The following is a 24,957-nucleotide window of genomic DNA, read 5'->3' on the forward strand; positions in this document are numbered from 1 at the left end:
AACGTAAACCACACTTGTAAATTTTTACTATTTTATATTTATAATAAATGAAACTTTTTATAGACTTTTTTTTAATCTAAAATTTTAGGGCCTAAAACTCTTCCTTGGATTGTTTGGCCCCGGCCCTGCCTTGACTAAAAGGGTGATTTCAGCATTGATTTTGTTATTGCACTCCCAAAATCAAAATGGTTTGATATAAACTTGGTGGTAGTTAAATTGATTATCAATATATTATATGTAAAACTTAAGCATCCATATTCAATTATTCATAGTTATAGCCAGTCACATTTTTGTTCACAAGGGATAATTGAAGTTAATGGCTCTCCTATCAAATATCATGGTACTACTAACCCATATAATCACTTACTATGGAAGAGATATCAACAACCACAAACATCTCCACAGCATTTAACATGTTTACATGTCTACTGCAAATGTGCAATTGATGTACATTTCAAATGCAACAAGTGCTTCCAATTCCAACCCTTCTATTGCATCATGCAGGGCTAATAATTACTACAGACGAGAAAGACAATTCTTTCTCGTGCAGTGAAGCATGCTTGTAGTAGAAGGGAAGTCATGACTCATGATAAAAGAAAACCATGATTCATATTTTTCGGTTCAATACTAAATGTAGCAGAGCTATCATTGCTGAATGTTGAGATTTCTATAATGCTATCATTTTGTGAATTTACAAGGTGATAGCACAAAAAAAAAATGTTTGGAAAGTACTTGTCTATTTGACATGGAGAATGGGCTAGGAAGATTCGCCTGCAGGATTGTCTAAAGTTCGTATACCAACCTCTTTTTGTTGCGAAGTCAAGTCATGTGCAACTTTCATATTCTAATTGCATATTCTGTCAATGGAGCTCAGGTAATATTGGAGGATGATAACAGAAACAATTACATGATGATTATGAATTCTAATAGGTAATGAATGTGTAAGAAAGCTGAAAGCGAAGGGTCCTATTAGAGTTTCAGTTAGTGATTCAATTAGTTAGATCTGCTATTCATTTTGTTTACGGTGGTAGTAGTTATTGGATGTAAATATTGCCTTAGCTTTAGCTTTCTATATATTGGAGGCTTGGAGCAGTGAGCAGTCCTTCTCCAATTGTATTTGATCATTATTTTCTTAATCAATGGATGAGTTCAGTTCTATCATTTTTTCTCGAGATCTTGTGTTTTGCACTCACTTTTTCGGTTTTCAATCGAATGATCTCAGATTGATTATGTTATTTTACAGAAATACTGTCAAGACTCAAGATGCACACAAACAAAACTGATATATAATAGAGATACATATTTACAAACCTCCTCTCTCTTCCCAGTTCCCACAATAAAGCAATACAACAAATGGTGTAATGACCTAGAGGAAGTAACTACAACGAATAAGATATGCACAATAACTCATGCCGGCTTGTTCACAACATAATGAAAATCATAAGAACAAATAAATTTGACGACCTTAGTTGCACGATCAATTACAGACCAATCATCTATGTGTTGATTTTTCCGCAGGTTCTGCAAGCTTTCTTTGATATGGAACTTTGATGGAAACATCTGCTTGAGAAGGCGCAGAATCTTTGTCCCTAATTGTACGTAGCTCCTGTTAAACAAGATAAATTTGGTTATTCATGGAAACTGAAGGAACATTTAAACAATGCTTAATAAATATGTACTTTCTTTTTTTGGCGTGGTTTCCAGGGGAAGGGAGCCCCGGTAATCCACAGTTCGGTCGGGAGGTAACTAAAGTCTAGCCAAGAATTGTTCCCAATAGGAATCAAACTCGGGTTCTCCCGAATGATTCGTCCTAGGGGGCCCAATGTCTTGGTTAATATGTACTATCTTTATGAGAGGGATGTTTATATAGCATAGTCTAAATGAGTTTTGGTCCACAAATTGAACTTCTAAATCTAATAATCATTATATATGAACAAAATTCATTTAGATCATACTCTACCATACTCTCCCATGAGAGAAAAAGTGGTTGAACTTGAAGCATAGAGGGAGAGCTTACAGAACGAAAGGGGAAATCATCTGACTCAAGCATATGAACAATTTGACCCATTTTCGGTCGCTTGATCACATCCAAATCTATACAGCGTAGGCAAATCAGTAAAACCCGCTTCAGAGATCTTGGACAAGGTGGAATCTCAATCAAAGGATCAACGAGTTCGTCACTGCAGCGACTGGCTACCTTTCCCTTAAACCAATCAACCAAATTCATCTGAAGCGAATCAAACAAATATGCAGGTAAGACTCCAATGTGTTCATGGAATGGAATGCAAAAATGAAAAAATTTGGACAAAACTAAAATCACCTCTCCGGGTGGTTTTGAATAATCAATAGGCGTTCTTCCTGTGATTATTTCCATGAGTAGAACTCCAAAACTATAAACATCGCTACGCTCATTAAGCATACCCGTGCTTGCGTACTCAGGCGAAACATATCTGTAGAAATTTAGTGTTAAGAATAATTATCATCCACTTTTATATAAGAATAGAAGTTGAAAATAAACTCAGATCCTTGAGAGAGAACTAATTACCCAAATGTTCCCATTACACGTGTGGTTACATGGGTTTTCTCGGATCCTAAGAGCTTGGCAAGTCCAAAATCTGAAACTTTGGCATTCCAGTTTTTGTCCAAAAGAATGTTGCTAGATTTTATATCTCGGTGCACAACTTTGGGTTCTAAGCCTTCATGCAAATAGCTTAGCCTGTTTCATATAATGTAGAAGCATTAAAATTTTCATGAAAGAACATCATGATTAAATAAATCGAACAATCACAGATGATTAGAGAAAATATGGCACATATATATTAGACTCGACAAACATTATATAATTCAATTAAAGGAAATCAACTAATAAAGTGATCCTTGACATGAAATTTCAAAAAACATTAAATTACACACCCTTTCGCAGTTCCAATGGCAATCTTCATTCGAATATCCCATGTCAAGGGGCTAAATGGTCCTACATTACCATGCAGCCATTGCTCCAAGTTTCCATTTTCAACATATTCGTAAACAAGCATCCTGAATTATCAGTAAGAACATCAATGAAAGAATTTAGAGGAATTCCAAATTTTCATCATGTAGTCAAAAGAATAACAGCCATGTAAATAGAATAGTACCTTCGAGCACCTTCTGCACAATATCCTACTAAACGAACTAAATTCTTATGCCTTACTTTTCCAATGGCTTCAACTTCCACCTTAAACTCCTTCTCAGCTTGACCCCTAGAGTCACGGTACAGTAACGCACATGATCAATTTTCAATAGGATAGGGATGGGACAGAACGCGTTAGTCAAAATTATGGTAATGTGGCATTGAAAGTGAGACTCGTGAAAAACAACATACTCATTTTATGTGACATGTCATAGCCTCTAACAATATAAGCTAATAGATGAATCATTTTGTCTAACACGCCACAATTTCATAGATGTATTTGTCGATTTATAAAATTTAGTTACTATTTTGATAGATAGTCACAATTTGATTATTTGAATGACTAAATTTTCCTACTCACTCCAAAATAAAAATAACCAAGGAAGAATTGAAACAAACTACCATAAACTTTTTCTTAACACAGATCAAAGCAAAACAATCCACATTTCTCTAAGTGGATTTCCTGCGGGACACGATAATTGATCTAAGCCATCCAATTTCAAATTGGCGGCTGAGATTGTTAGTTAGTGTAATGTTGAGTTTATAATCTGAACCGTCCGATTTAAAATTAATAGCTGAAATTCAGTACGGTGTGAAACTGCGTATAATATCTATAGCACGGAATTTAGATCCCACATTTCTCCAAATTAAGCAAGAAGTGTAGTGTAGTAATAAACATCAAGATATAATAAACAAATAAATTAAACAAACACATATATGAAGAAATTGAACTAGTAAAGCAAGAAGTGTAGTGTAGTAATAAAAATCAAGAACATACTTGTTGTTGTGAAGATTCTTCACCGCCACAACAGAATCTTGCAAAACACCTCTATAAACAACACCATACCCTCCTTCACCAATCACATTCCCTTCAGAAAATCCACGTGTCGCCATTTCCACTTCCTTCAAACTATACCACCGACCCCACCCTATATTTGGATCCTCCTCCATGTGGACCCCACCACCTGACACGTCACTTTTCCTAACTCCTCCAATTTCAACCTTAATCTCCGCCTCTTTCTTCTCATCAACAACATCACCATCATCAAAAATCTGAATCCGCGTTTGTTCAGTGGAGCGCGTGAGATCAATTTCCTTAACCACCGCGATTTCCTTAGAAACCAGAGGAGTGGTTCCGGAGCTATGTAGCTTCGGTAACAGCTTCCGTTTCTTGCTGGTTCGGTTACTTCGAAAACAGAGGAAGATGAAAAGCACGATTATTATGACGATGATGAGGAAAATTCCTGCTAGAATAAGTACCTTCAAACTCATGAGAGAAGTTGATGTGGCTGTGGACTCCGACATTGGTGTGACTGGTTGTTTGGAAGTAAGGTTTTGTAAGATATGTGAAAATTGATTGTAGTTTTAAGCATTGAAAAGGTGAAGAGAAAAGAGAAAAATTGTGTTGAAAAGAGTGGAAGTGGTGTTTCAACGGATAGAATAAAAACAAAGGAAAGTAGAAAAACATTTACAAACGAAAGGAGACTTGGTTGTTGTTGTTGGTTGGTGTGTTGTCTCTGTCTTTGGAGTTTGGAGTGGGACCGTGATAATGTTATGGGATGGCCACTCTCACTCGCTAACTTGGTGAGTGATGTATGTGCCAATGTTTCTATGAATTGGTGTGGGAGGGGAGGGATTCATACTAAGGAAGGGAAATGATGAAAGTTTCATTGTGGAGGAGACTGTGTAACGGTGTGCGATGTTGGGTAATGATGTTAATTGGATTTTGTATTATTGCATGGTTTTATTATGGTCCATTTGAAATAATTTATGCAACTCATCATTACTATAATACCTTTGTTAAGAAAAAGATACACTAACCCACAAATTGTTAAGGTGGTAGTTAACGCTAGATTTCGTAGGATTACGGTTCAATCTTCCGCAACAATAATCGGAAAGGAATTGTAAACACTTCGACACCACATATTTTTAGTTATTGGGTTAAATTAATTTTTAATTATTACTCTATCCGTTTCAAATTACTTGTCATTTCAGAAAAAAATAATAAATTAATAAAGTGTATTTATGCATCTTATTTTTCTATTATATTCTTATTTTAATTCACCAATAACTTTCTTTGTCTTGCACACACTTTCTCTTTTCAATAAATTTAATATATTATGTACCCAAAAAAATAATATGTTATGTACCAAAAAAAAATGAAAAATAAAAAACTTTAGTTTTTCAAATATATACTATATTAAATCTTTTACGGTTTCAACAAATTCTCCTAAATATTTGAAATTTATATGAGGTATAATAGACAAAATATAACCTTAAATTATCAAAACGACAAGTAATTTGAAACAATTTTTTTTTCTTCCTAAAACGACAAGTAATTTGAAGGATGGAGTATAAAATCACTTGTTTTTAAAAAAAAATTATTCCTTTTTTATTTTTATTTATATTTTATAGAGAATATTTTAAGAGATAAAAATATCCATTTTGATTGATAAAAATATCTATTTTAAATATAAAAAAATTAAAATCTAAATTATTTTTAAAAACTACATTATGAAGTACTACTATTTTTATCCACGGGTACTAACACCGACGTGTCACCATCGAAAATTTGCATAAGTCATGTTAATTGAATTGGGCAGTTGTCTAAGATGTAAACATTTCATTTTGTTTTGAACTAGTTTTTAACCCGTGCCTTCGCACGGTACGTTAATTTTAATATTTTTTTCGAAAAAAAATAAAAAATACTCTTAAAATAAAAATCGTGATTCTAAATTTATTTATTAAGATACACATAACAATAACCATATTATACATACCAACAATACTAATAACAGATATATTTAATTCAAAAAACACAAAATTATCAAATTTAATCTAAATTTTTTGAAATACTTCAGGATACACAACATTTATGGTTGATGTTTTTGGCTTACCATTATCATCAACTATAAGTATCTTCAAACCAGACCGACTCTTCACTCTTGATATAGCTACATATAACTGACCATGTGTAAAAACAGGTCTAGGGAGATACAAACCAACATGAGACAATGTTTGTCCTTGACTTTTATTAATACTCATAGCAAAACAAACACACAGTGGGAACTGACGTCGTTGAAAACTAATAGAAACATTAGCATCTGATGGAAATAATCTCATTCGAGCAAGATAAACAACATTACCAACATACTTTCCAGTAACAATTCGAGCTCCAATAACACTTTCTCCAAGATATGTCACCGTGAGACGGGTACCATTACAAAGGCCAGCCGAAACATCAACATTCCTTAACAACATAACAGGTACACCAATCTTCAAAATAAGACTATGGTTAGGTAAACCAGAACACTTAATTTCATTCAAGAACTCAGTTGTAATCCAACGATGATCAATAATCGAATCATTGTCACATCTTGACACAGAATCACAACTTAAATACTCCCTATCCTCACCAGGAATTAAAGATAAGACATAATTATTTACTTGTTCAACAACTTCCAGAGTGGGACAAAGAATAGCTCGATTCTCAAAAAAATTTGAGACAAACATATTCTTAAGAAAATCAGGATAAATCGCATCAACAATGTCCCCAATTGGATTAGTGATATTATGAACCAATATATCATGAGGAATTTCTACAATTGATTCACCATCCATAATATCACCAATTTTCCCATCACCAATATCAAGAATCCATTTAGCAAAATTAATAACACTTTCATTTTCAACCTGAATAGATGAATACTGAAGTCGCATGTTAATGAGAAGCCTTAATACCCGACAACTACGCCATAGATAAGAAGAATTAATGGTAGCATGAACAATATCAGCACGATTACCCTTAGGAACAACTGGTAATATTTGACGAAAATCTCCACCCAAAACAACAGTTTTTCCACCGAATAATAAATTAGCATTCTTCATATCAATATCACTCATCAGGTCCTTAAGAGTTCTATCAAAAGCCTCGAAAGCAAGTTTATTTATCATTGGAGCTTCGTCCCATATAATCAAACTCGCCATAATTAATAACTGAGCTTTATCGCTATTCTTTACAATTTTACAACAGGATTCTTTCGATAAAGCTAGCGGTAAAGCAAATAGAGAATGGGCAGTTCTACCACCTGGAAGAAGAATAGACGCGATACCGCTGGAAGCAACATTCAATACAATTTTACCCTCAGATCGAAGTTTATATGAAATTGTTTTCCACAAATATGTTTTACCAGTTCCACCATAACCATCAACAAAAAACATTGCACCAACTCCACTATCAACCATGCTAATAATTTCGTGATATGCAGCCATTTGTTGAGTATTCAAATTAGAAATGTGCTCTTGAAATAACAACTTCATTTCATTATAGTCATATTTAAACTCATTTTCAATCAAAATATTGTTAAAACGTCCATTATTTGATGAATGGAGCTTAGGCATGCAATCATAATCATTAAGACATTTTCCATTATCTCGAAGGAAATTATCAATATCAAGAAGACAAATCTGTTCCAATTCTTCCGAGGATATCACAAGATCTAAATTAAAAAAAAAAAATTAATAATACAAAAAAAAAAAATCCAAAAAAAAAAAATTAAAACTGAATTTTAAAACGATAAAAAATATAAATAGACTTACCAGGATCATTCAACAATTTGCGTTTTTCAAATAAAATACCATCGACCAGAACATCCTTTAGCTGAGACCATACATTAAAAGGATCACTCATAGTATTAGACATTAGTAACTCTGCAAACATCTGACGAATAGAATACCCCGAACCAAGCAAGGCAACCTCATTAATTGCATGTATGAATTCAAGATCATCATCTAACAAATGCAATGCACCACAAGCTTCTCTAAATGAATCATAAACATGACCATTAACAGTTCTTAAATCCTCATAACTTGTACAACCAACTTTAACATTCAATAGCAATCTCAAATAAAACAAATCTCGATTACTATGAGGTATAAATGTCAAACGACCAATAGAACAACCCTTTTTTCGAGGTTTCCAAAATCGACCATCGGAGTCATAAGTAAACATAGATGGATACTGACCATAAGTCAAATGCCGACCATGAGGATATCTCTTATTAGCTTCCATCCAAGCCAAAAACATAGTAGGTTTATTTCTATTATTGCTCAAAACAGATGTCAAATCCGATGAATCATTAAATACAACCGACTGCTTTCTTTCCTCATGAAAAGTTAATCTCATAACAGAAGGATATCTATTATGAATACTATAACGAAAAATCCTCCAGATAGATTCAGATGGACTAAGGAATCGACAGTCATAATATTGTTGTATCTCATCAACACACTCATCATCACGCAAATTCAGTTTAGCAGTAACCCGATCAACACCTTTATGTATATATTTGAACAAATATTTGATGCAATTCGATTTATTACAATATTCAATATTCACATGAGCTTGATACTTCATCAAAAGCTTTGGATTATAAGGAACAACACTTCGATTATCCAACACTATTTCTTTTTTTATCACAATTTGACCGAAATCCCTTCTTCTATAAACAGGATATCCATTGGCATCGAAAGTTGTTTGAGGTACAAACTTTTTGGGATAAAATTTCGAACAATGCTTATCTTTCATGCAAGGAGAAGCTTCAAATGAACTACCGCATGGTCCATGAACCATAAAATTACAAACGGTTGAATAAAGCTTCGGAAACAAATTCTTATCTGGCAACTCAGCACAAATAACAGAATCAATAGACTCAGCCGAATGAAGCTTATCTCGAGAATCCAACCATAAAAGAATATGAGCATGCGGTAGACCCCTTTTTTGAAATTCAATAGTATACATGCCTGCACAAAATAAATAAACAATATATTTGAGTTTTTTATAGGATAACAATAAATTTAGAATCAAATAATAAAACAAAGAAAACTCACTTGCAATAACTCTACCAAAAAAATTACCCTTCCGAAAATCAATCATCATCTCATTCAATTTTATTTGAAATACTCGACAACTGATGTCAGGTCTATACACAGCATAATTGCGACATTTATCCATATGACGCTGAATTTCGGGCCATTTAGGATTGCATGTAAAAGTCAAAAACAAATCCGGATAACCAATTTTTTTGCATATAGCCATCGCATCCTGACAATTATTGAACATATAACGCCTTCCTCCAGTAAAAGATGAAGGCAAAACAATTCGAGAACCAATGGAAGATGCAACTACATCACCACGATTTACCGCCTCCTCAATTCCAGACAAAAAATCAGATCGAATCTTGGGCTGATTTTGTCTAATATACGATAATCTCTGGGATTCAATCATTGAATACAAATCAACAACAAATTGCTGAAATAACCTCCTACTTTTAAGAATAACAGTATCCTCTAAATTTCTTTCCATTAATCGATACGCAATGAATGCCCGTAAAGACACGCGAACCAATTTTTTTTCTGAACAGCTTGTAGTTAATAAATTCAAAGGTATATTTTCTTGATATTGATCTTCACCAAAGGGAAATAATAATGGATATTGTAATGGTAAATACTTTGGATGTGTCTCATGAATCCTTTGTAAGAAGCCACCACACTTAGGTACAATTATATCCCTACCATCTTCTTCATCACCAATATCTCCAACAATCAAGGCAGCAACTTCATCAAGATGAGGAACATTATATATCCGAGGATCATATTGTCTACCACGAAACAAACGCAAAGAAACAGGAATAGCCTGATCAACTTGCAGAAAATCTCGAACCATCCTAAAACCTTCAACCAACAAATTATTCCCATCCATAACTTGCAATAAATCTTGAACCAAAATAGGATCAATAGGATTCTCTAATTCATATGATCTACATATAAAATTTTAACAAACTTTATGAAACACCCTAAAAAAAAAATGAAAAGAATAAAATAAAAAATTCAAAAAATAAATTTAAAATAAACCTGAAATGTGATAAGCGATTGGAAACTTCATTCTCAGTATCATATATATATAATTGAGCAAATTTTGGACGTTGACCAGGCAATGGAACTAAAGATCCAATTTGATGATAATTTTGGCCAGAAATAACAAAATGCGGAGGTCCAGGACTATTATCAGATTCAATTTTTCCACCAATTGATGTGAACGAAAACATATTATTATATGATCTAATATTTAATAAAAAATTCGAACTTTTTGGATGAAGACCATTGAAAAGATTTCGTAACAAAGAAGGAGGTTCAATCATAGGAGGTAATGTTACGTTCCCTTTTTTACAACACAATGAAATTTTAAGATGAGATTTTCCTTTATTTTTATCAGCCCTTTCTTGATACCAAATAAGAGCATTACAATCAACGCAGCAAACATCCATGTCACCAAAATCCATGTAATCTATAATTAAACAACCACCAATAACACAAGTAAGTAAACACACAATAATATTATAACAAACAAAACAGAAGATAAACATAAATTAGACGAAATTTACATGCACACCTACCCTGCGATTCACTTGATCGAAAAAGTTTACTATTTGACTCATCATACTGAACATGATATAGCTTTTGATACAAATCAATAGTAGAAGCTTCGATAAAATACAAAAATAAAAATCAAAAACCAATTAACAACAAATGTATACACAATAAAACATAAATATATAAAAAAAATAAAGGATTCTATACATGATGATTGATTTTCTGTTAAGTTCAATTTTTTCCCTTTCAAATAAGATGTTCCTGCCTTTGAACGATGCACTGCAACAAAGAAGAAATAAATAAATAATAAATATTATTATTGCTAATAAATTTAATTTAATAAATTACACCATATAAATAAACAACCAAAAAAAAAAAAAAAGCAAAATCTGAACACAAGCAAACTAATAAAATAAGAAATACACCATAACATAGTGCAAGTCCCAAATAGAATTATGATCTTACGTCCACGTCTAATACTAATCTTTTCCACAGCAACTCGAGGTCTCATACGCTTATTTTTCAATATTTGTTTGCGTAGATATCGCCTTTCTTTGCTAATGCTTGCAGCATACCGTAAATCATCCATTTAATTTATACTAAGTATGGATGCTAAATATTATATATAACGACCAAACCATAAATTACCTAAATCTAAATTTTTCAAACGAAACAACATGATTAACTATGATCTCTTGTTTTTTTACAATGTGTGGAAAGGATCACAACGATCACAATATATATAGCCAGGACTCAAATAAGCAAAAGTTGGACAACACACCATATTTCAAATTAATTTTCATTTTAAATTAAATTTATCCAGAAATAAAATCAAAACTACATAATTAACCATCAAATAAAATTTTTGTTTTTATTCCACGAAAAAAGAATCAATAGTTAACTTCTTTACTTGTCAGCACAACATGTTTAACATGTCAGCACAGAATGAAAAGATTCTACACTAATATTACCCTATTAGTATAGGTATCACAATAATAAAACCTAAACATAATCCAATTTTATTTATTATTAAATATATCAAAACTTCAACAATACAATTTTAACATTTTAACAGATGAACAAAACCAACAATAAGTGAAAAATACATGAAAAACCCCTAGGAGCAACTTGACACGAAACCGCCAAAAGCAAATAATAGCACTAACAGTCTAGGTAATAGGCTCAAATAAAAGTAACGCATGCAGATGTACACCACACCACATAGACAGGTGACTATATAAGCTATACAAAAATACCTATAATTTTCAACAAAATAACCCAAGTAGAAGTAATATCTACAACGCAACCCTATGCCATTTACAATCTACAACCTACATCTACAATCTACATCTACATCTACAATCCTATGACATGAAAATACAGACACTCCACGTGAAAGAACCAGAAAACAACACAAAACAACAATTTAACAAATCAACCATTTTAAGTATAATTTAATTATTACTTAAAATTTAGGCAAAATTATAATACAGGTCCTTTATCTTATTTTTTTGTAACACTTTGATCCTTTATCTTTTTTTGTAACATTTTAGTCACTTTTTTTGTAACAGTTTGGTCCTTTATTTTGTTTTATTTGTAACACTTTGATCCTTTATTTTTTATAAATAAATAAGATACGGATCAAAGTGTTACGAAAAAAAAAAGATAAAGGACCAAATTGTTACAAAAAAAATATAAAGACCAAAGTGTTACAAAAAAATAAGATAAAGGACTTGTAGTGTAATTTTGCCAAAAATTTATTTACACAAATAAATAAATACACACATACACATGCATACCAAAAAAATATTGATCAATCAAATCAAATCTCCATGAAATCGAAACAACCTTCCCATCAACGTTTATTAATTAATAAATATCTTCTTCCAAAGTTAATCACACCAGAATCAATTGATTTAATTGACATCTCTATAGAAATAATAATCACACATCTAACTCGATTAAATCACTTTTTTTAATCAGACAAACCAGACCACCTACTAAGCTAAGTAAACGAATCCATAAACATCTTTTAATCTTTTAAAGATAAACACACTGCAAGCAACCTATTTATTTGACAACGCAATAGATAAAACCGACACGTTTAAACAAACACCAGAACATTAATAAATTTCGATTAGCATTAACTCCTCCTAATAAAAATATCTAACAACTCGTCTAATCACAAAATAACTTAACACGTATATAAAAGTTTAGACGAATTATTATATTATTATATCATATCATATATCATACATCTATCATATACCATACATCACTAAGATGCACATATATCATTATATATTATATATCATTAAAATAGCAAAAAATTAAATTTAACGATCATCCACAACAAATTCAAACATAATAACTCTCAGTACAATTTAACATCTAATTAAAAATATTAAAAATAAAATAACCAACAGGAACATCTGTTAAAACATTAAACTGATGAAATCAACATCACTTAAGCATAATTTATTAAACAACAACACCAAAATTCGAAAACTAACTTCACTCAACATTAAGATGTGCGACGAACGATCTGCACTTCCAAATAATTGTCTCCTCTCGGTGCATTAAATATGACCTTGTCTTTAAAAAGCAAACATTTTTTCTTAATAAACTTCTTCCATCCAGAATAAATAAACTTATCCTCATCACTCTTTGACGAAGTAAAAATAGGAGATCTAAACACTTTCCCAGAAGCTACATCCAACAAATATATATGCCTGTGAGACTCCAACAAACAATTTCTTGAATATTCTCTTGGAAAATTCTGCACAAAAAAAACAAAATAGAAAAACCACTGAATTTTTTTTTCATTGAGACAAAAACAAAAATAAAAAAACCTTTTAAAACCAAAAAAAATAAAATTAACCAAATACCAGAACATTTCTACCCCTAGCAACAGCAGTAGTAACTTTCATCTCCCAAGAATAACAAACAGGAACTCGTTTCCTGCCACAACAACCAACCCACTCTAATCATAATGATTAACTAAACCAAAAAAAATATTATATCACCAAACATCAAATAACCAATATACAATCAATAAAATCAAATAGAATAAAATAAAATAAACATAAAAGCAAAACCAAAAAAACCCCAAAAGAGTAAAAAACTCACCTCTGAGCATAATCCATAGCGAAAACAAAAAAAAAAAGGAGATCTAAAAAACCCCAGATATGAATAAGTCCTTCAAAACATTTAAGATGAAGCAAGTAAGGTAGACACATATATATATATATATATATATATATATATATATCACGAGGATTCCAATTAAAGCTACATAAAAAACAATCAACGCTGACAGTTGCACATTAAAGGTATCCGACAATAAAATAAAGTAAAGAATTTATTCCTTACAAAAAGGAATATATTCTCCATTATTCAAAGCACATACATCCAAAAATATCCACAACAAAAATACACTTTTGGTCCATATGGCCCACCAACAAAAATACAAAAAACAACCCAAAACTTATCCATAAATAGAAACAACAGTAGAAAGGCCCAATAACGTCTAAAACAACACCATGCATCAACGTAAAATTAAAATTGTAACAATTGAACCAGACGTTGAACCAGACAAACCAGATAAAACTCAATAAAACCACAACACATTAATAATCTTATAAAAACAAATTCAACATTCACCATTCAAACAACTGTAACAAATACACCACAATCCACTAAAACCAAGTGGAATGCCATAATATAATACAATACATACCAGCATTTCCAAACCTATTCAAAATAAACTAAAACTTAGGTAATAAGTTACCGCAAAGACATCAATATTACAGACACACATCAAAATAACTAATACCATACATTAACAGAGCAATCCATCAAAATATTAACTTAATACATATCATACAATAAAACACAGAAACATAACATTCCAAATCCATTTCATTCTCTTGGACGCTTTGAACCAGATGAGGAAGCACGATCGTTGTCCAAGCCAATGGGATAAGCTGCTGACAAATATAGATCCTCAAGATCACTTGTTGTAGTGGTGGATGGAAGCAACTCATTTAATTCCCCAGCAATTACATTACTCAACAATCTCCTCCTAACAATCTGAATCCACACAAAAATGGTATCAATAAAGAAACAGACATCAATACAATCATCTACATCTATATCTATAATCTATAACCTATATTCTATATATTCTTTATATTGTATATTGTATATATACCACATATCTATACATATCTATATCCATATCCATATCTATTACATATATCTATTTATAAATCTATATAACACAAGAAAAAAACATGATCCAAAAACAGAAGATTACCTTAGATGGAGTAGTATAAAGTCCTTTCCCTCTAAAATATTCAATTACAGCTTTATGATTAGACACACGCACCAGATCAAAAGAACAACCAACAAAATCAGGCCCATGAAACGTTTTCTTGACAATCCACATAATACTCTTTCCCATGATAGCAGCAAAAGCGCGATAAAAGTTATCACTATTAATCTCCTACACAGAAGAATAATTTACACGCAAAAGAGCAGACTACATCAGAATAAGAACAACTATCACATAATCAAAAAATTTATCTGATCAATAGACCATTACCCGAGCAGAAGTATCATAGACAGCCAGTTTTGCCATTACATGGTCGAAAGAAGTAACCAACGCATATCCAGTTTCATCCTCTACTTCGACAGTTAACTTCACCCTATCCATACCAACACGAATAAAAATCATCAACAAAACATATCAATTGTGAAACACATATTTTAGATCTTCCAAATAATGTACTTACTTAGGAGCTGCTTTAAAATCAGCTGCATTGCATTTTGTACAATGGAATGCCCCAATATACTTATCAAATATTTTATTACACTTGCAGATAGGGTACCACCAAGGATCCATCTTAACAATATCAAGCATTCTTGCATTCACAATAAAGGTACCAAGCTCTGGATCAGATTTCAGCTCACCAATAGTCTTCACAGGATAATCCTTCAGGAAATCAAGCATCTCAGAAAGACGTGGTTCAAGAGAGGAACGAAGAAGACCACCATAATTTGCACTCCTACTTAAATATAACACCAATCTACAAAAAGATTTAAAAACAAAATCACTAACATATATAATAAAATTAGTTAATCACTCCTAGAATTCATACTCTCATCATAACACTCACCCACTCTTAAATCTCAGCAGCTCATCCGTGGCTGGATTCACATGAATTTTAGTAACATTTTCAACACCTTGAACTAATGTCCCACCTGCACTACACAAAAAAGGTTTCAATAACTTCGCAAGATACAAATAGCTAACAGAAAAGTATAAATATGAAAACTACTAAATGATAACCTTGAACATAATTGATCCTAACAAACTGCAACACCACTATAGGCAATCCATTGGAACAACTCTTCACAAGATTCTTGAAATCATCCACAAGACTACCATATAGCTCGCAGCAAAAAGATTTCCTGTACCACAAAATCAAAACATCAAAACAAACACATAGCTTACCAACCTCACAAACTACTCAAAATAAAAAACTTCAAACCTTTCATTGTTTAACTTAAAAGTCACAGATCTGATAACTTTTCCATCGGGATAAAAATCCTTATTATGCTGAACTTTAGTAATAACACCAACAACATCTAAAATTATACAAAAAATATTAATCACTTAGGGATAATACCAAAACAAAAACTACAAATTTCATAAAACACACACACAATAACAAAGAACAACATTCACTCACCAACCAAATACTTATAGCATTCCTTTTTTTCTTTTTTCTTAAGAACATCATCAGCACCAATCAAAGATAACCCGTATGTTGGGATAACAGCACAGTTACTACATGGTTCCACCTTTGTATTCTTGTTAAACTCAAACTTGTACCTGTGAAAAGTTGAAACGGAATGACCAAAATTCAACTTCACAGAAAGTGATGAAATCCTATAAACCCTTCCCTCAACAATCTTTTCGTCGAACACACAGAGAAGATTTTCTGGGATCACCGCTTCAATTTTGTGACCCTGCGAAAGACACAAGTAAAATCATCCAAAAAAAATTAAGAAAAAAAACCCAACAAAAAATCCTAATGTCCAGCTAAAAGCAAATAAAGTCACAATAGATCTAGGCAAAACAACTCACATGTTTGTCAATCAGAACCATTGCAACAGAATCAAACATCTCAGGCTTAAAAAAGTCAGGAACTCTCCATCTTTTGAGAACTCTAACCTCATAAATTCCATCATTTTTTGAGGATCTAACACTCAAGATGTTGTCACAAGAACTCTTTCCTTCGATGCATGCCATGATTCTTCAAATCTCAAGAACTACAACAAACAAAAACCCACCGAAATATTGTAAGAAATAAAAGAAATAAACGCTTCAGCACACATTCCAGGACAAACAAACAAAGAGAGCTACTCTACCCTATGCCAAATATGGAAAACTGAACAAAGCACACGCTCACCTGTCACACTGCAGTGAGCAAATAAACAACACAGCAGCTCTAAACTGAATATATAAGCAAAATGGAAGTATGAATGACAACCATGACATCACTTATAGCAATAAACAGTATAAGTTGAAATTTTGACTTCTAACCAATTTATTAATGTATTTTAAAATATTTTAATACACAACATAGAACCTTCTTTCCACTGATATATAGTAAAAATATAATATTAAGCATTAATATTTGATCCAAATAAATATAAAAATATATATATATATATATATAAATTTTGTATACAAAATTAGCAAAAAAAAAAATAGCATAATTTAACTTAATGAATAATATCATTCTTCATATATCAAATTTCACTCACTTATCTTTACAAAAATTCTTTTAATTTTGAAGCCAAAAAACAATACTCAAAATGTAACACAATAAACATAAAATCCATTTTTTAACTTAATATTTCATTTCTTATAGAAATCTTTTTTGGATGAAAAACACCAATACAAACAAAACGCCACATATATACTGGAAAAATAAAACTAAAACATAAACCAAGATACTAATAGACTGATCATTCTATTAATTTATCCAAACAGACAAAATACAACCACACATTCACAGTAATCGTTCATACTAAAATACCCCCACTTCACGAAATTCATGTTTCCATCGAATTCATTAAAAAATCAAAAAATTACAATAAATAAAAATATAAAAATAAAATCAACAATATGAACTCAAAGGTCGCCCAATCAAAGACACACCTAGATTTTAAATAAACTGCAATATTTCAATCATCTAAAATCATTAATAATATAACTATTAATATATTTATTAATTTCTTAGTTTCTTAATAACCAATAAATTATAAACACTACATTGAATAAAAATAAAAACTCATAAAACAATAGCTAATCAATAAACAACCATTAATAATTAACACTACTTAATTAACTAAATTAATAATTCATTAACAACAAAAGGACATATGTTTATACATATAGTACATAGTACATAATACATAGTACATTACACAAGTGATCACTAGTTAAAAATACCAGAAATACAATTAAAACTTAACCACAACACAACATAACAACATATTTTACACATATTTTACACAAACTAAAACTTAGATCTGGATACAAAACATCCTACTAACAGAACAACATCCATTTATCTTCAAACACAGCAAGCCAAGAACAGCTAACAACCACATCCACAAACAACACACCAGCTTATTTGTCATCAAATTCACAAATCTTAGAAATCTTGTTCTTGTACACGACATCAACAACATCATCATCAAATTCCAGCTTTCTTTTAGCAGATATTTTCCTCCTAGCACACATAAATTTCTCAACAACCATTGATCTTCCATTCCTATTTTTTTTTCTCTCAAAATCAACAGGAGCATCAAACATTACAGGACTCAAATTCAGCTTCTGAGAAATAAACTTGTTTGAAGAACTCACCTACAAAACAAAAAATAAAATAAAAATAAATAAATAAATAAAAAATAAAAAACTAAATTCCAACATATCAACTAAAACCCGCAAAAAATAAATAAAAATTGATACTAACTTCTTCATCAACAATTTGCATGGAAACAATACCAAGACCATCATTCTTGGAATCCACGTTCCCTTCAAACAAAGAAGACTTACCAACCTTGCTATCATTAATAAAATTTGACAATGAACTTTTCCCACATGCAATCTGCTACGCCAAAAAAATAAGCACCAAAAAAATAATCCAAAAACACAATAACAAACACAACAAAATTAGATAAAAGCTACTAACATTATTATCAACTTGGGATAGATATTCTTCATCAAACATAGTAACAACATCAGAATCATTGCACAATGAAGTGACTTGGAATGAAGGTAAATTATCAAAATCAGCATCATCCCTCTGTTTAACCTTACAAAGGTAAAAACCACCACAAATAGACTCCAATTCAGCTGGATATAAAGAGCAGCTTTCATTCTGCAAGCATTTAAACAGATCATTAGCAGAAAAAATTAAAAAAAAAATCAACAAAAACACAGCCAAACAACCACAAATACCATGGACAGCAAAATAGGACATGTCTCTACTGCTAATTTTTTAACATCTTCGTCGAAAATTGCAAACACAGCCATCTCATCACCATGCTTCACCTTAAGCTTCAACCTAAATCTATCACAAAACAAAGAAAAAAAAAATTATCTCCATGCAGATACTTAAAAAACTTTCAACAACTGTCTACAATATCAATATAAATTAAGTAAAATTTAAAAAAATTAACTAACAAAAAGGAAAACAAACCTTGCCATATTCTTTGATTCATCATCATTAAACCACATATCAACTCCCTCAACAACAGAATCGAAGGAAACAACTACAACAGCAACACCATCAAAATGTGAATCAAACAAATCAGCTAACTTTCTTACCGGAAGCCCAGCGACAAACTCATGCAATCTCCTTGAAAAATGATTTCGATTGAATTCCATCTCTAGCTATGCATGCAAATAACAATTGACTTAGGTGTATGCTATAGAACAGAGCAATACCACTATAAATAGGCAAAATAGTATGACAATAATTAACTTTAAATTTGCATTTAGGAGGGAAAACATTAACTGAAATAATGAAATTGAGCCAAAAAATAAAAATAGACTATAGTCAACGTAAAACAAAATCTTCCAAAGCTCCACAGTAACTAATAAATCACACGACCAATAAAATAAATCAACAATGGGCCCAAAAAAAAAAAAATAACAACTCAAACAAACAACAAAATAAATCAACAATAGGCCGAAAAAAAAAAAAACCTTCACACCAAAAACAAAATGAAACAACAATGGGCCGAAAAAAAAAACGAACCATTCTCTCCAAAATTACTAATTAAGCCCACAACAAAAACAACACACCCCCTAATAACAAAACACAAACCCACACCTTTAACACAAATCATTCTTCAAATATTTTAAAATTAAATTAAACTACAAAATAAAAAATAACATTCCCAAACAACAATCTCTTGACTAAAATTAAACCATTCTTCATTAAAATATCAACAAACTTATCTATACTATTTTTTTCCACAATAATACAATAAAGAATGAGCACCACCAATAAATAGGTACAAATTTTCAATACAAATTCATATAATATAAAACATAAAATATAAAATATAAAATCTATAACAAATAGAATAATAATAATAATAGAACAAAAATCATAAAATTCCTAAATACTACTAAAGATAAAAGCAAAAAACAAAGATCACTTAAACCTCCATCAATTGGGATTGAATATATAAATAAAAGACACACAAAAAAAAAAGTCAAAGTATAGTATTTGGGCCCCACATTTTAACTTGATGTCACATATGTGAATGAAATCTAAAGTGTCCAAAATCTGTATTCTTTGTGTCAAATATACATAGTTATATATATATATATATATATATATATATATATATATATATATATATATATATAATATAATGAACAAATAATTAACAAAAAAATAGTATCAACATATATAATTATCAATGCACTAAAAAAAATAAAATAAAATAAAATAAAATAAAATAAAAAAACACACAAACATTTAAACACAGCCAAACACAATACATCAAAACAATGATTTACTTCCAACCAAACACAAGATTATCACTCCGCCAAAAAAATATATATACCTTATTATCCAATTATTAGACAAAATAAAAAATCAAAATAACTACAACTATTAATATATTATAAATTAATTAATACATTTCGAAGGCAACATAAAGAAAAGCACCAAATAATTGCATATAAAAAGACCACAAGGAACAACTAAAATTAATTAACTAATTAATGGAATAACACAACCAAAAAACTACAAACCAATAGATAAATTGATACTCATAACCTGAAATACATATTGACATTGTTATAGATAGTGATAAATGGATCTGATATATTGATACTGAGCTACATAACAAACAAAATAAATCAAAAATAAACCAAAAATGGAACACACAAAACAATAGAGGAGACCCATAACCAGACCCAACAGATAATTCCATGTGAAACCATATTTCACTCAATTTATCAACTCATGCCATAAACCAAAATGACTGAAGGATACCACAAATTTTTTTTTTCTTTTCAATTGCTCAATTCCAGTTTATTATTTGAAAACAACATCATATATATTACAATAACATATTGTAATAAAGGAACAAAAAATTAAAAATTCAAACCAAATCAAATAAAATTCAATTCAACAATCAAAATTCAACTCAAATTTTCAAATTCAAATTCAATTCAAATATCTATACAACACCAATATAGTTGACATGAATACTTGACATGAATATAATTCTTATTGATATATACACAATACTGGAACTTATTTCCATTAAACTTAATATATATCTTACATATCTTGCATCTTACATATCTTACATCTTACACATCTTACACAAACAAACATAGATATAAATAAACAATATAAACATAGACATATTAAACACAACAACTAACATTTGTAGGACTTATTGATACGTTGATATATATACAATATACAATAGGTTCAACATACAAACAAACAACCCTACTATTTCTCAAACATGATTACACATCAATCCTTCTCAATTTTGACTTTTTTTAGACGAATACTACGCTTAGGCTTAGCAGCTCCATCAAATGCTTTGGAGAGATTCCTCTTAACAACAAACGGACCATCACTTTCATCATCAATGTCAACACTTGAAGTAGGTGGAGTAACTATAAGATTGTCAACAAATTGGAGAGCCTCAGAATCATCATCAGCAACATTATCATCACTCAAGCTTTCGGATTCGAAATCAACAACAGGAGACATCACCTAATATAATAATAAAAAAAAAAACACTCAATCTAAACAGCCAAAACAATCAACCAAAAAACTAAGACAACTAAAACGAAATCCACAGCATTCAAACAAAACTCACAAACAAACCTTTGTTGGAGTACAAAAACCTCCTTGAGAACAGAACTTCTCAATAATAACAGGGTCCATACAAATTCTTCTTACCCTATATGAACCATCACCCATAGAAGACTGCTTACCAGACACTGCAACAGCAAACAACATTTTCTTCCCAATCAAACCATCAAACTCAATAGGATGTGGTCCACCATTTCTAGCCTGTAATATCACCAAACAATAAGAAGCCATAAAAAACCAAGCCAAAGATCAAACACAAAATTAATTCCATACTTTACCTTTGATTGAGCAACAAAAAATGCACATGATTTTTCAAGAATATAGCTCATTTCAGAATCAAACACAACTACAATGCAAGATGATTCACCATCCACAATTTCAAACTTTACCCTAAACCTGCAAATAAAAAATCAACTACCATCAACAACTACACTCACAATAAATATCCAACTTAGAATATAAACTACAGCAACATAAAATCATAACAATATATAAAAAAAATAAAAAAAAACTCAAAAAAACAAATTACATTACCTTGGTATAACTTGGAAAACATGTCTGTCACAAGAACTACAGAAGTAAGAACCTGAATCAGGAACTACAGCTTTGTGACATTTGCACGCAGGATACCACCAATTCTGACTATCTACTACACCAACAACTTCACCACAAACAGCAAAAACACCATCCTCAACCAAAACATTCAACTGAGCCACCGTTTTTTTGGGATGCATCTGAAGAAATTCTTCTTCAAGAGAAGGTCTTGGCTGACTACCAATCAATGGAACAATAGTATCGCTCTCAATACCATGCACCGCAATACTGAATACAAACAACCACCAACAACCAAACCCAAAAAACATCAAACAAAACTAAACTAAACCAAATCAAAACAACTAATAAACAAAAACATCAAAAGAACTAATAACCAAAAACATACAATCACAGCATCAATGCAAACAACTAAACATAACACACACACACCTGCTCTTAAATGATTCGAGCTCTGGAATATCAGCATTAACAAAAATCCTAGTAGCATGTAAAACATTTTGAATAGATGCCTTGTCTGCAATAAATCAAATATCATCATAAACTATAAATTAGAAATCACAGATATAAATTAAAAATTACAAATAACAAATTACAATCAAAAATCAAAAATTAATAATAATCAACCTAACAATAACTCAGTCAAACACAGCAAAATACCTCTAAACATCTTCACCTTTGCAAATTGAACAGCAACAATGGGCAACCCAGAAGTCAATTTCCCCATCTTCTTATTTAAATCATCAACATAGTCACCAAACAAAGCACATTCACACTTACCACTGCATAAAATCAACAAAAAATAAATAACATATAAACAACCACACCAGAACTACAAAAAAAATCACCAAGCTAAACAACACATATCAAACAAACTTACGTGTGATCAGTAAGCTCAATGTTAACCATCTTAGTAATCTTGCCATCCCTTATATACTCTCGCTCAGCAGATATCCCAGTCATAACGCCAACAACATCTGCAATTAAGTTGACTAAATTATTAGCAACAGACCTCATAAAAAAAACATTAAAAATAAATATACCCTTAAACTAACACCCATCCACCACCACTTACCAACCAGAAACTCATAATCATGAGTAAACGAACAAATCTCATCAATGTTTGTGAAGCTAAAACCATATTGCGATATATCAGAACTCTGAGAAGGTTTGACTACAGTCTTACTTTGAAAACCAAGCTTGTATCGATGAAGAGTCGTTCGATACAAACCACTCTCGGGAAAAATAGACAGAGAGGATATCTCATACACTCCGCCCTCTTCCAACTTCGAATCAAACATATTAATAAGTTGCTTCCTAACAGAAGCATGAATTTTCCCCCCCTATCAATAGATAAACCAACAACTCAATCAATACAAACAACACGCATGAACAACAAAACAAACACAACAAAACTATATTAAATTAAATTAAATAGAAAACAAATACGTACCTTCCCATCACATAGAACCATCTCAAGTGAATTGAACTCCATTGGATTCATAAAAGCAGGTACTTTCCACAGACGAAGAACCCTAACCTTAATAGCCCCAATTTCTTTCCCAGGTAATAAATCAGCAACATCTTCAAACTTACAATCCAACTTCTTGTTTTCGCAAAACACCATATCTTCGGTCTTAACTATACCCTTTAGTAATCAGAACACAAGAAACAACTGTCCACAATCACCAATTTATAGGCAACAAAAATCCAATTAGGAGGGAAAATACCCTACAATTCAAAATTCAAATCACGAATTCATCTTTGGGGGGAAAAACTTAATATCCAATCCCTCCTCCCCCAAATCAACCTACCCAGATAAACCTTCTGACGAGAAGACGATTCCACCTCCACCAAATAAACCCAACCCAAACAAACCTACTCGACGAACCACGAACAACTTCACGGAAGACGACCAGATTCAGCGAAAATACACACTGGCAACCCTAAAACTGCAACCTAGACCTACGCAACCTCTTCCAGGAAAAAAAAATAAAAAAAAATAAAATAAAATAAAATGCAATATATTGTATTCTATTCACACACCCTACAAATACTACTCACACACACTAAAAACTTAATCACCTTGGCCCACCAAACATAATCCTACGTGGCATACCTAATATCAATCTACAGTTGCAAAAAAACGTATACCCTGTGTCAAGTATATAGATTCGTAGAATATAGATAATTAGATCCTTTGTGTACCCAAAAAAAAAAAAATACTATATAGATAACTAGATAGTAGATATAGACAATTTTAGATATAGTTGGACCTTATCCACATTGTTTTATATATTAATTTAAAATATTCCAATTATATTGTAAAAAAAAATCACAATCTATATAAAAAAACAACGATAA

The 24,957-nt window shown here is 31.2% G+C and overlaps 4 protein-coding genes across 5 annotated transcripts; all 4 read right to left on the reverse strand.

The window, feature by feature from the left end:
• Window positions 1-1,264: 1,264 nt before the first annotated feature.
• Window positions 1,265-4,606, reverse strand: LOC123913149 (probable receptor-like serine/threonine-protein kinase At4g34500). Of its 2 annotated transcripts, XM_045963752.1 has the most exons (7): window positions 3,948-4,606; window positions 3,135-3,239; window positions 2,914-3,036; window positions 2,546-2,716; window positions 2,321-2,450; window positions 2,018-2,227; window positions 1,265-1,606 (listed from the first exon to the last, which is right to left on the reverse strand). In XM_045963752.1, exons 1-7 carry the CDS (start codon window positions 4,472-4,474, stop codon window positions 1,493-1,495), a joined length of 1,380 nt encoding a protein of 459 aa, XP_045819708.1. In that variant the 5' UTR covers window positions 4,475-4,606; the 3' UTR covers window positions 1,265-1,492. The 2 variants fall into 2 exon arrangements, with proteins under 2 accessions (XP_045819708.1, XP_045819707.1); XM_045963751.1 differs by having other exon boundaries at window positions 2,018-2,450.
• Window positions 4,607-6,007: 1,401 nt separating this feature from the next.
• Window positions 6,008-11,189, reverse strand: LOC123914761. The gene is made up of 7 exons (XM_045965933.1): window positions 11,066-11,189; window positions 10,808-10,879; window positions 10,624-10,710; window positions 10,082-10,514; window positions 9,059-9,987; window positions 7,769-8,971; window positions 6,008-7,668 (listed from the first exon to the last, which is right to left on the reverse strand). The coding sequence occupies exons 1-7, from the start codon at window positions 11,187-11,189 to the stop codon at window positions 6,008-6,010; spliced, it is 4,509 nt and encodes a 1,502-aa protein (XP_045821889.1).
• A 3,332-nt stretch (window positions 11,190-14,521) lies between these two features.
• LOC123914763 (replication protein A 70 kDa DNA-binding subunit B-like) lies at window positions 14,522-16,919 on the reverse strand. The gene is made up of 9 exons (XM_045965934.1): window positions 16,755-16,919; window positions 16,357-16,636; window positions 16,156-16,252; window positions 15,954-16,075; window positions 15,781-15,865; window positions 15,397-15,690; window positions 15,207-15,309; window positions 14,919-15,107; window positions 14,522-14,692 (listed from the first exon to the last, which is right to left on the reverse strand). Exons 1-9 carry the CDS (start codon window positions 16,917-16,919, stop codon window positions 14,522-14,524), a joined length of 1,506 nt encoding a protein of 501 aa, XP_045821890.1.
• Window positions 16,920-21,693: 4,774 nt separating this feature from the next.
• On the reverse strand, window positions 21,694-24,746 carry LOC123914764 (replication factor A protein 1-like). The gene is made up of 9 exons (XM_045965935.1): window positions 24,047-24,746; window positions 23,669-23,936; window positions 23,474-23,570; window positions 23,254-23,375; window positions 23,026-23,110; window positions 22,576-22,863; window positions 22,320-22,437; window positions 22,054-22,242; window positions 21,694-21,939 (listed from the first exon to the last, which is right to left on the reverse strand). The coding sequence occupies exons 1-9, from the start codon at window positions 24,218-24,220 to the stop codon at window positions 21,694-21,696; spliced, it is 1,587 nt and encodes a 528-aa protein (XP_045821891.1). The 5' UTR covers window positions 24,221-24,746.
• Between the last annotated feature and the right edge of the window lie 211 nt (window positions 24,747-24,957).

Source organism: Trifolium pratense, linkage group LG3 (genome assembly GCF_020283565.1).
Source record: "Trifolium pratense cultivar HEN17-A07 linkage group LG3, ARS_RC_1.1, whole genome shotgun sequence".
Classification (NCBI taxonomy): Eukaryota; Viridiplantae; Streptophyta; class Magnoliopsida; order Fabales; family Fabaceae; genus Trifolium; species Trifolium pratense.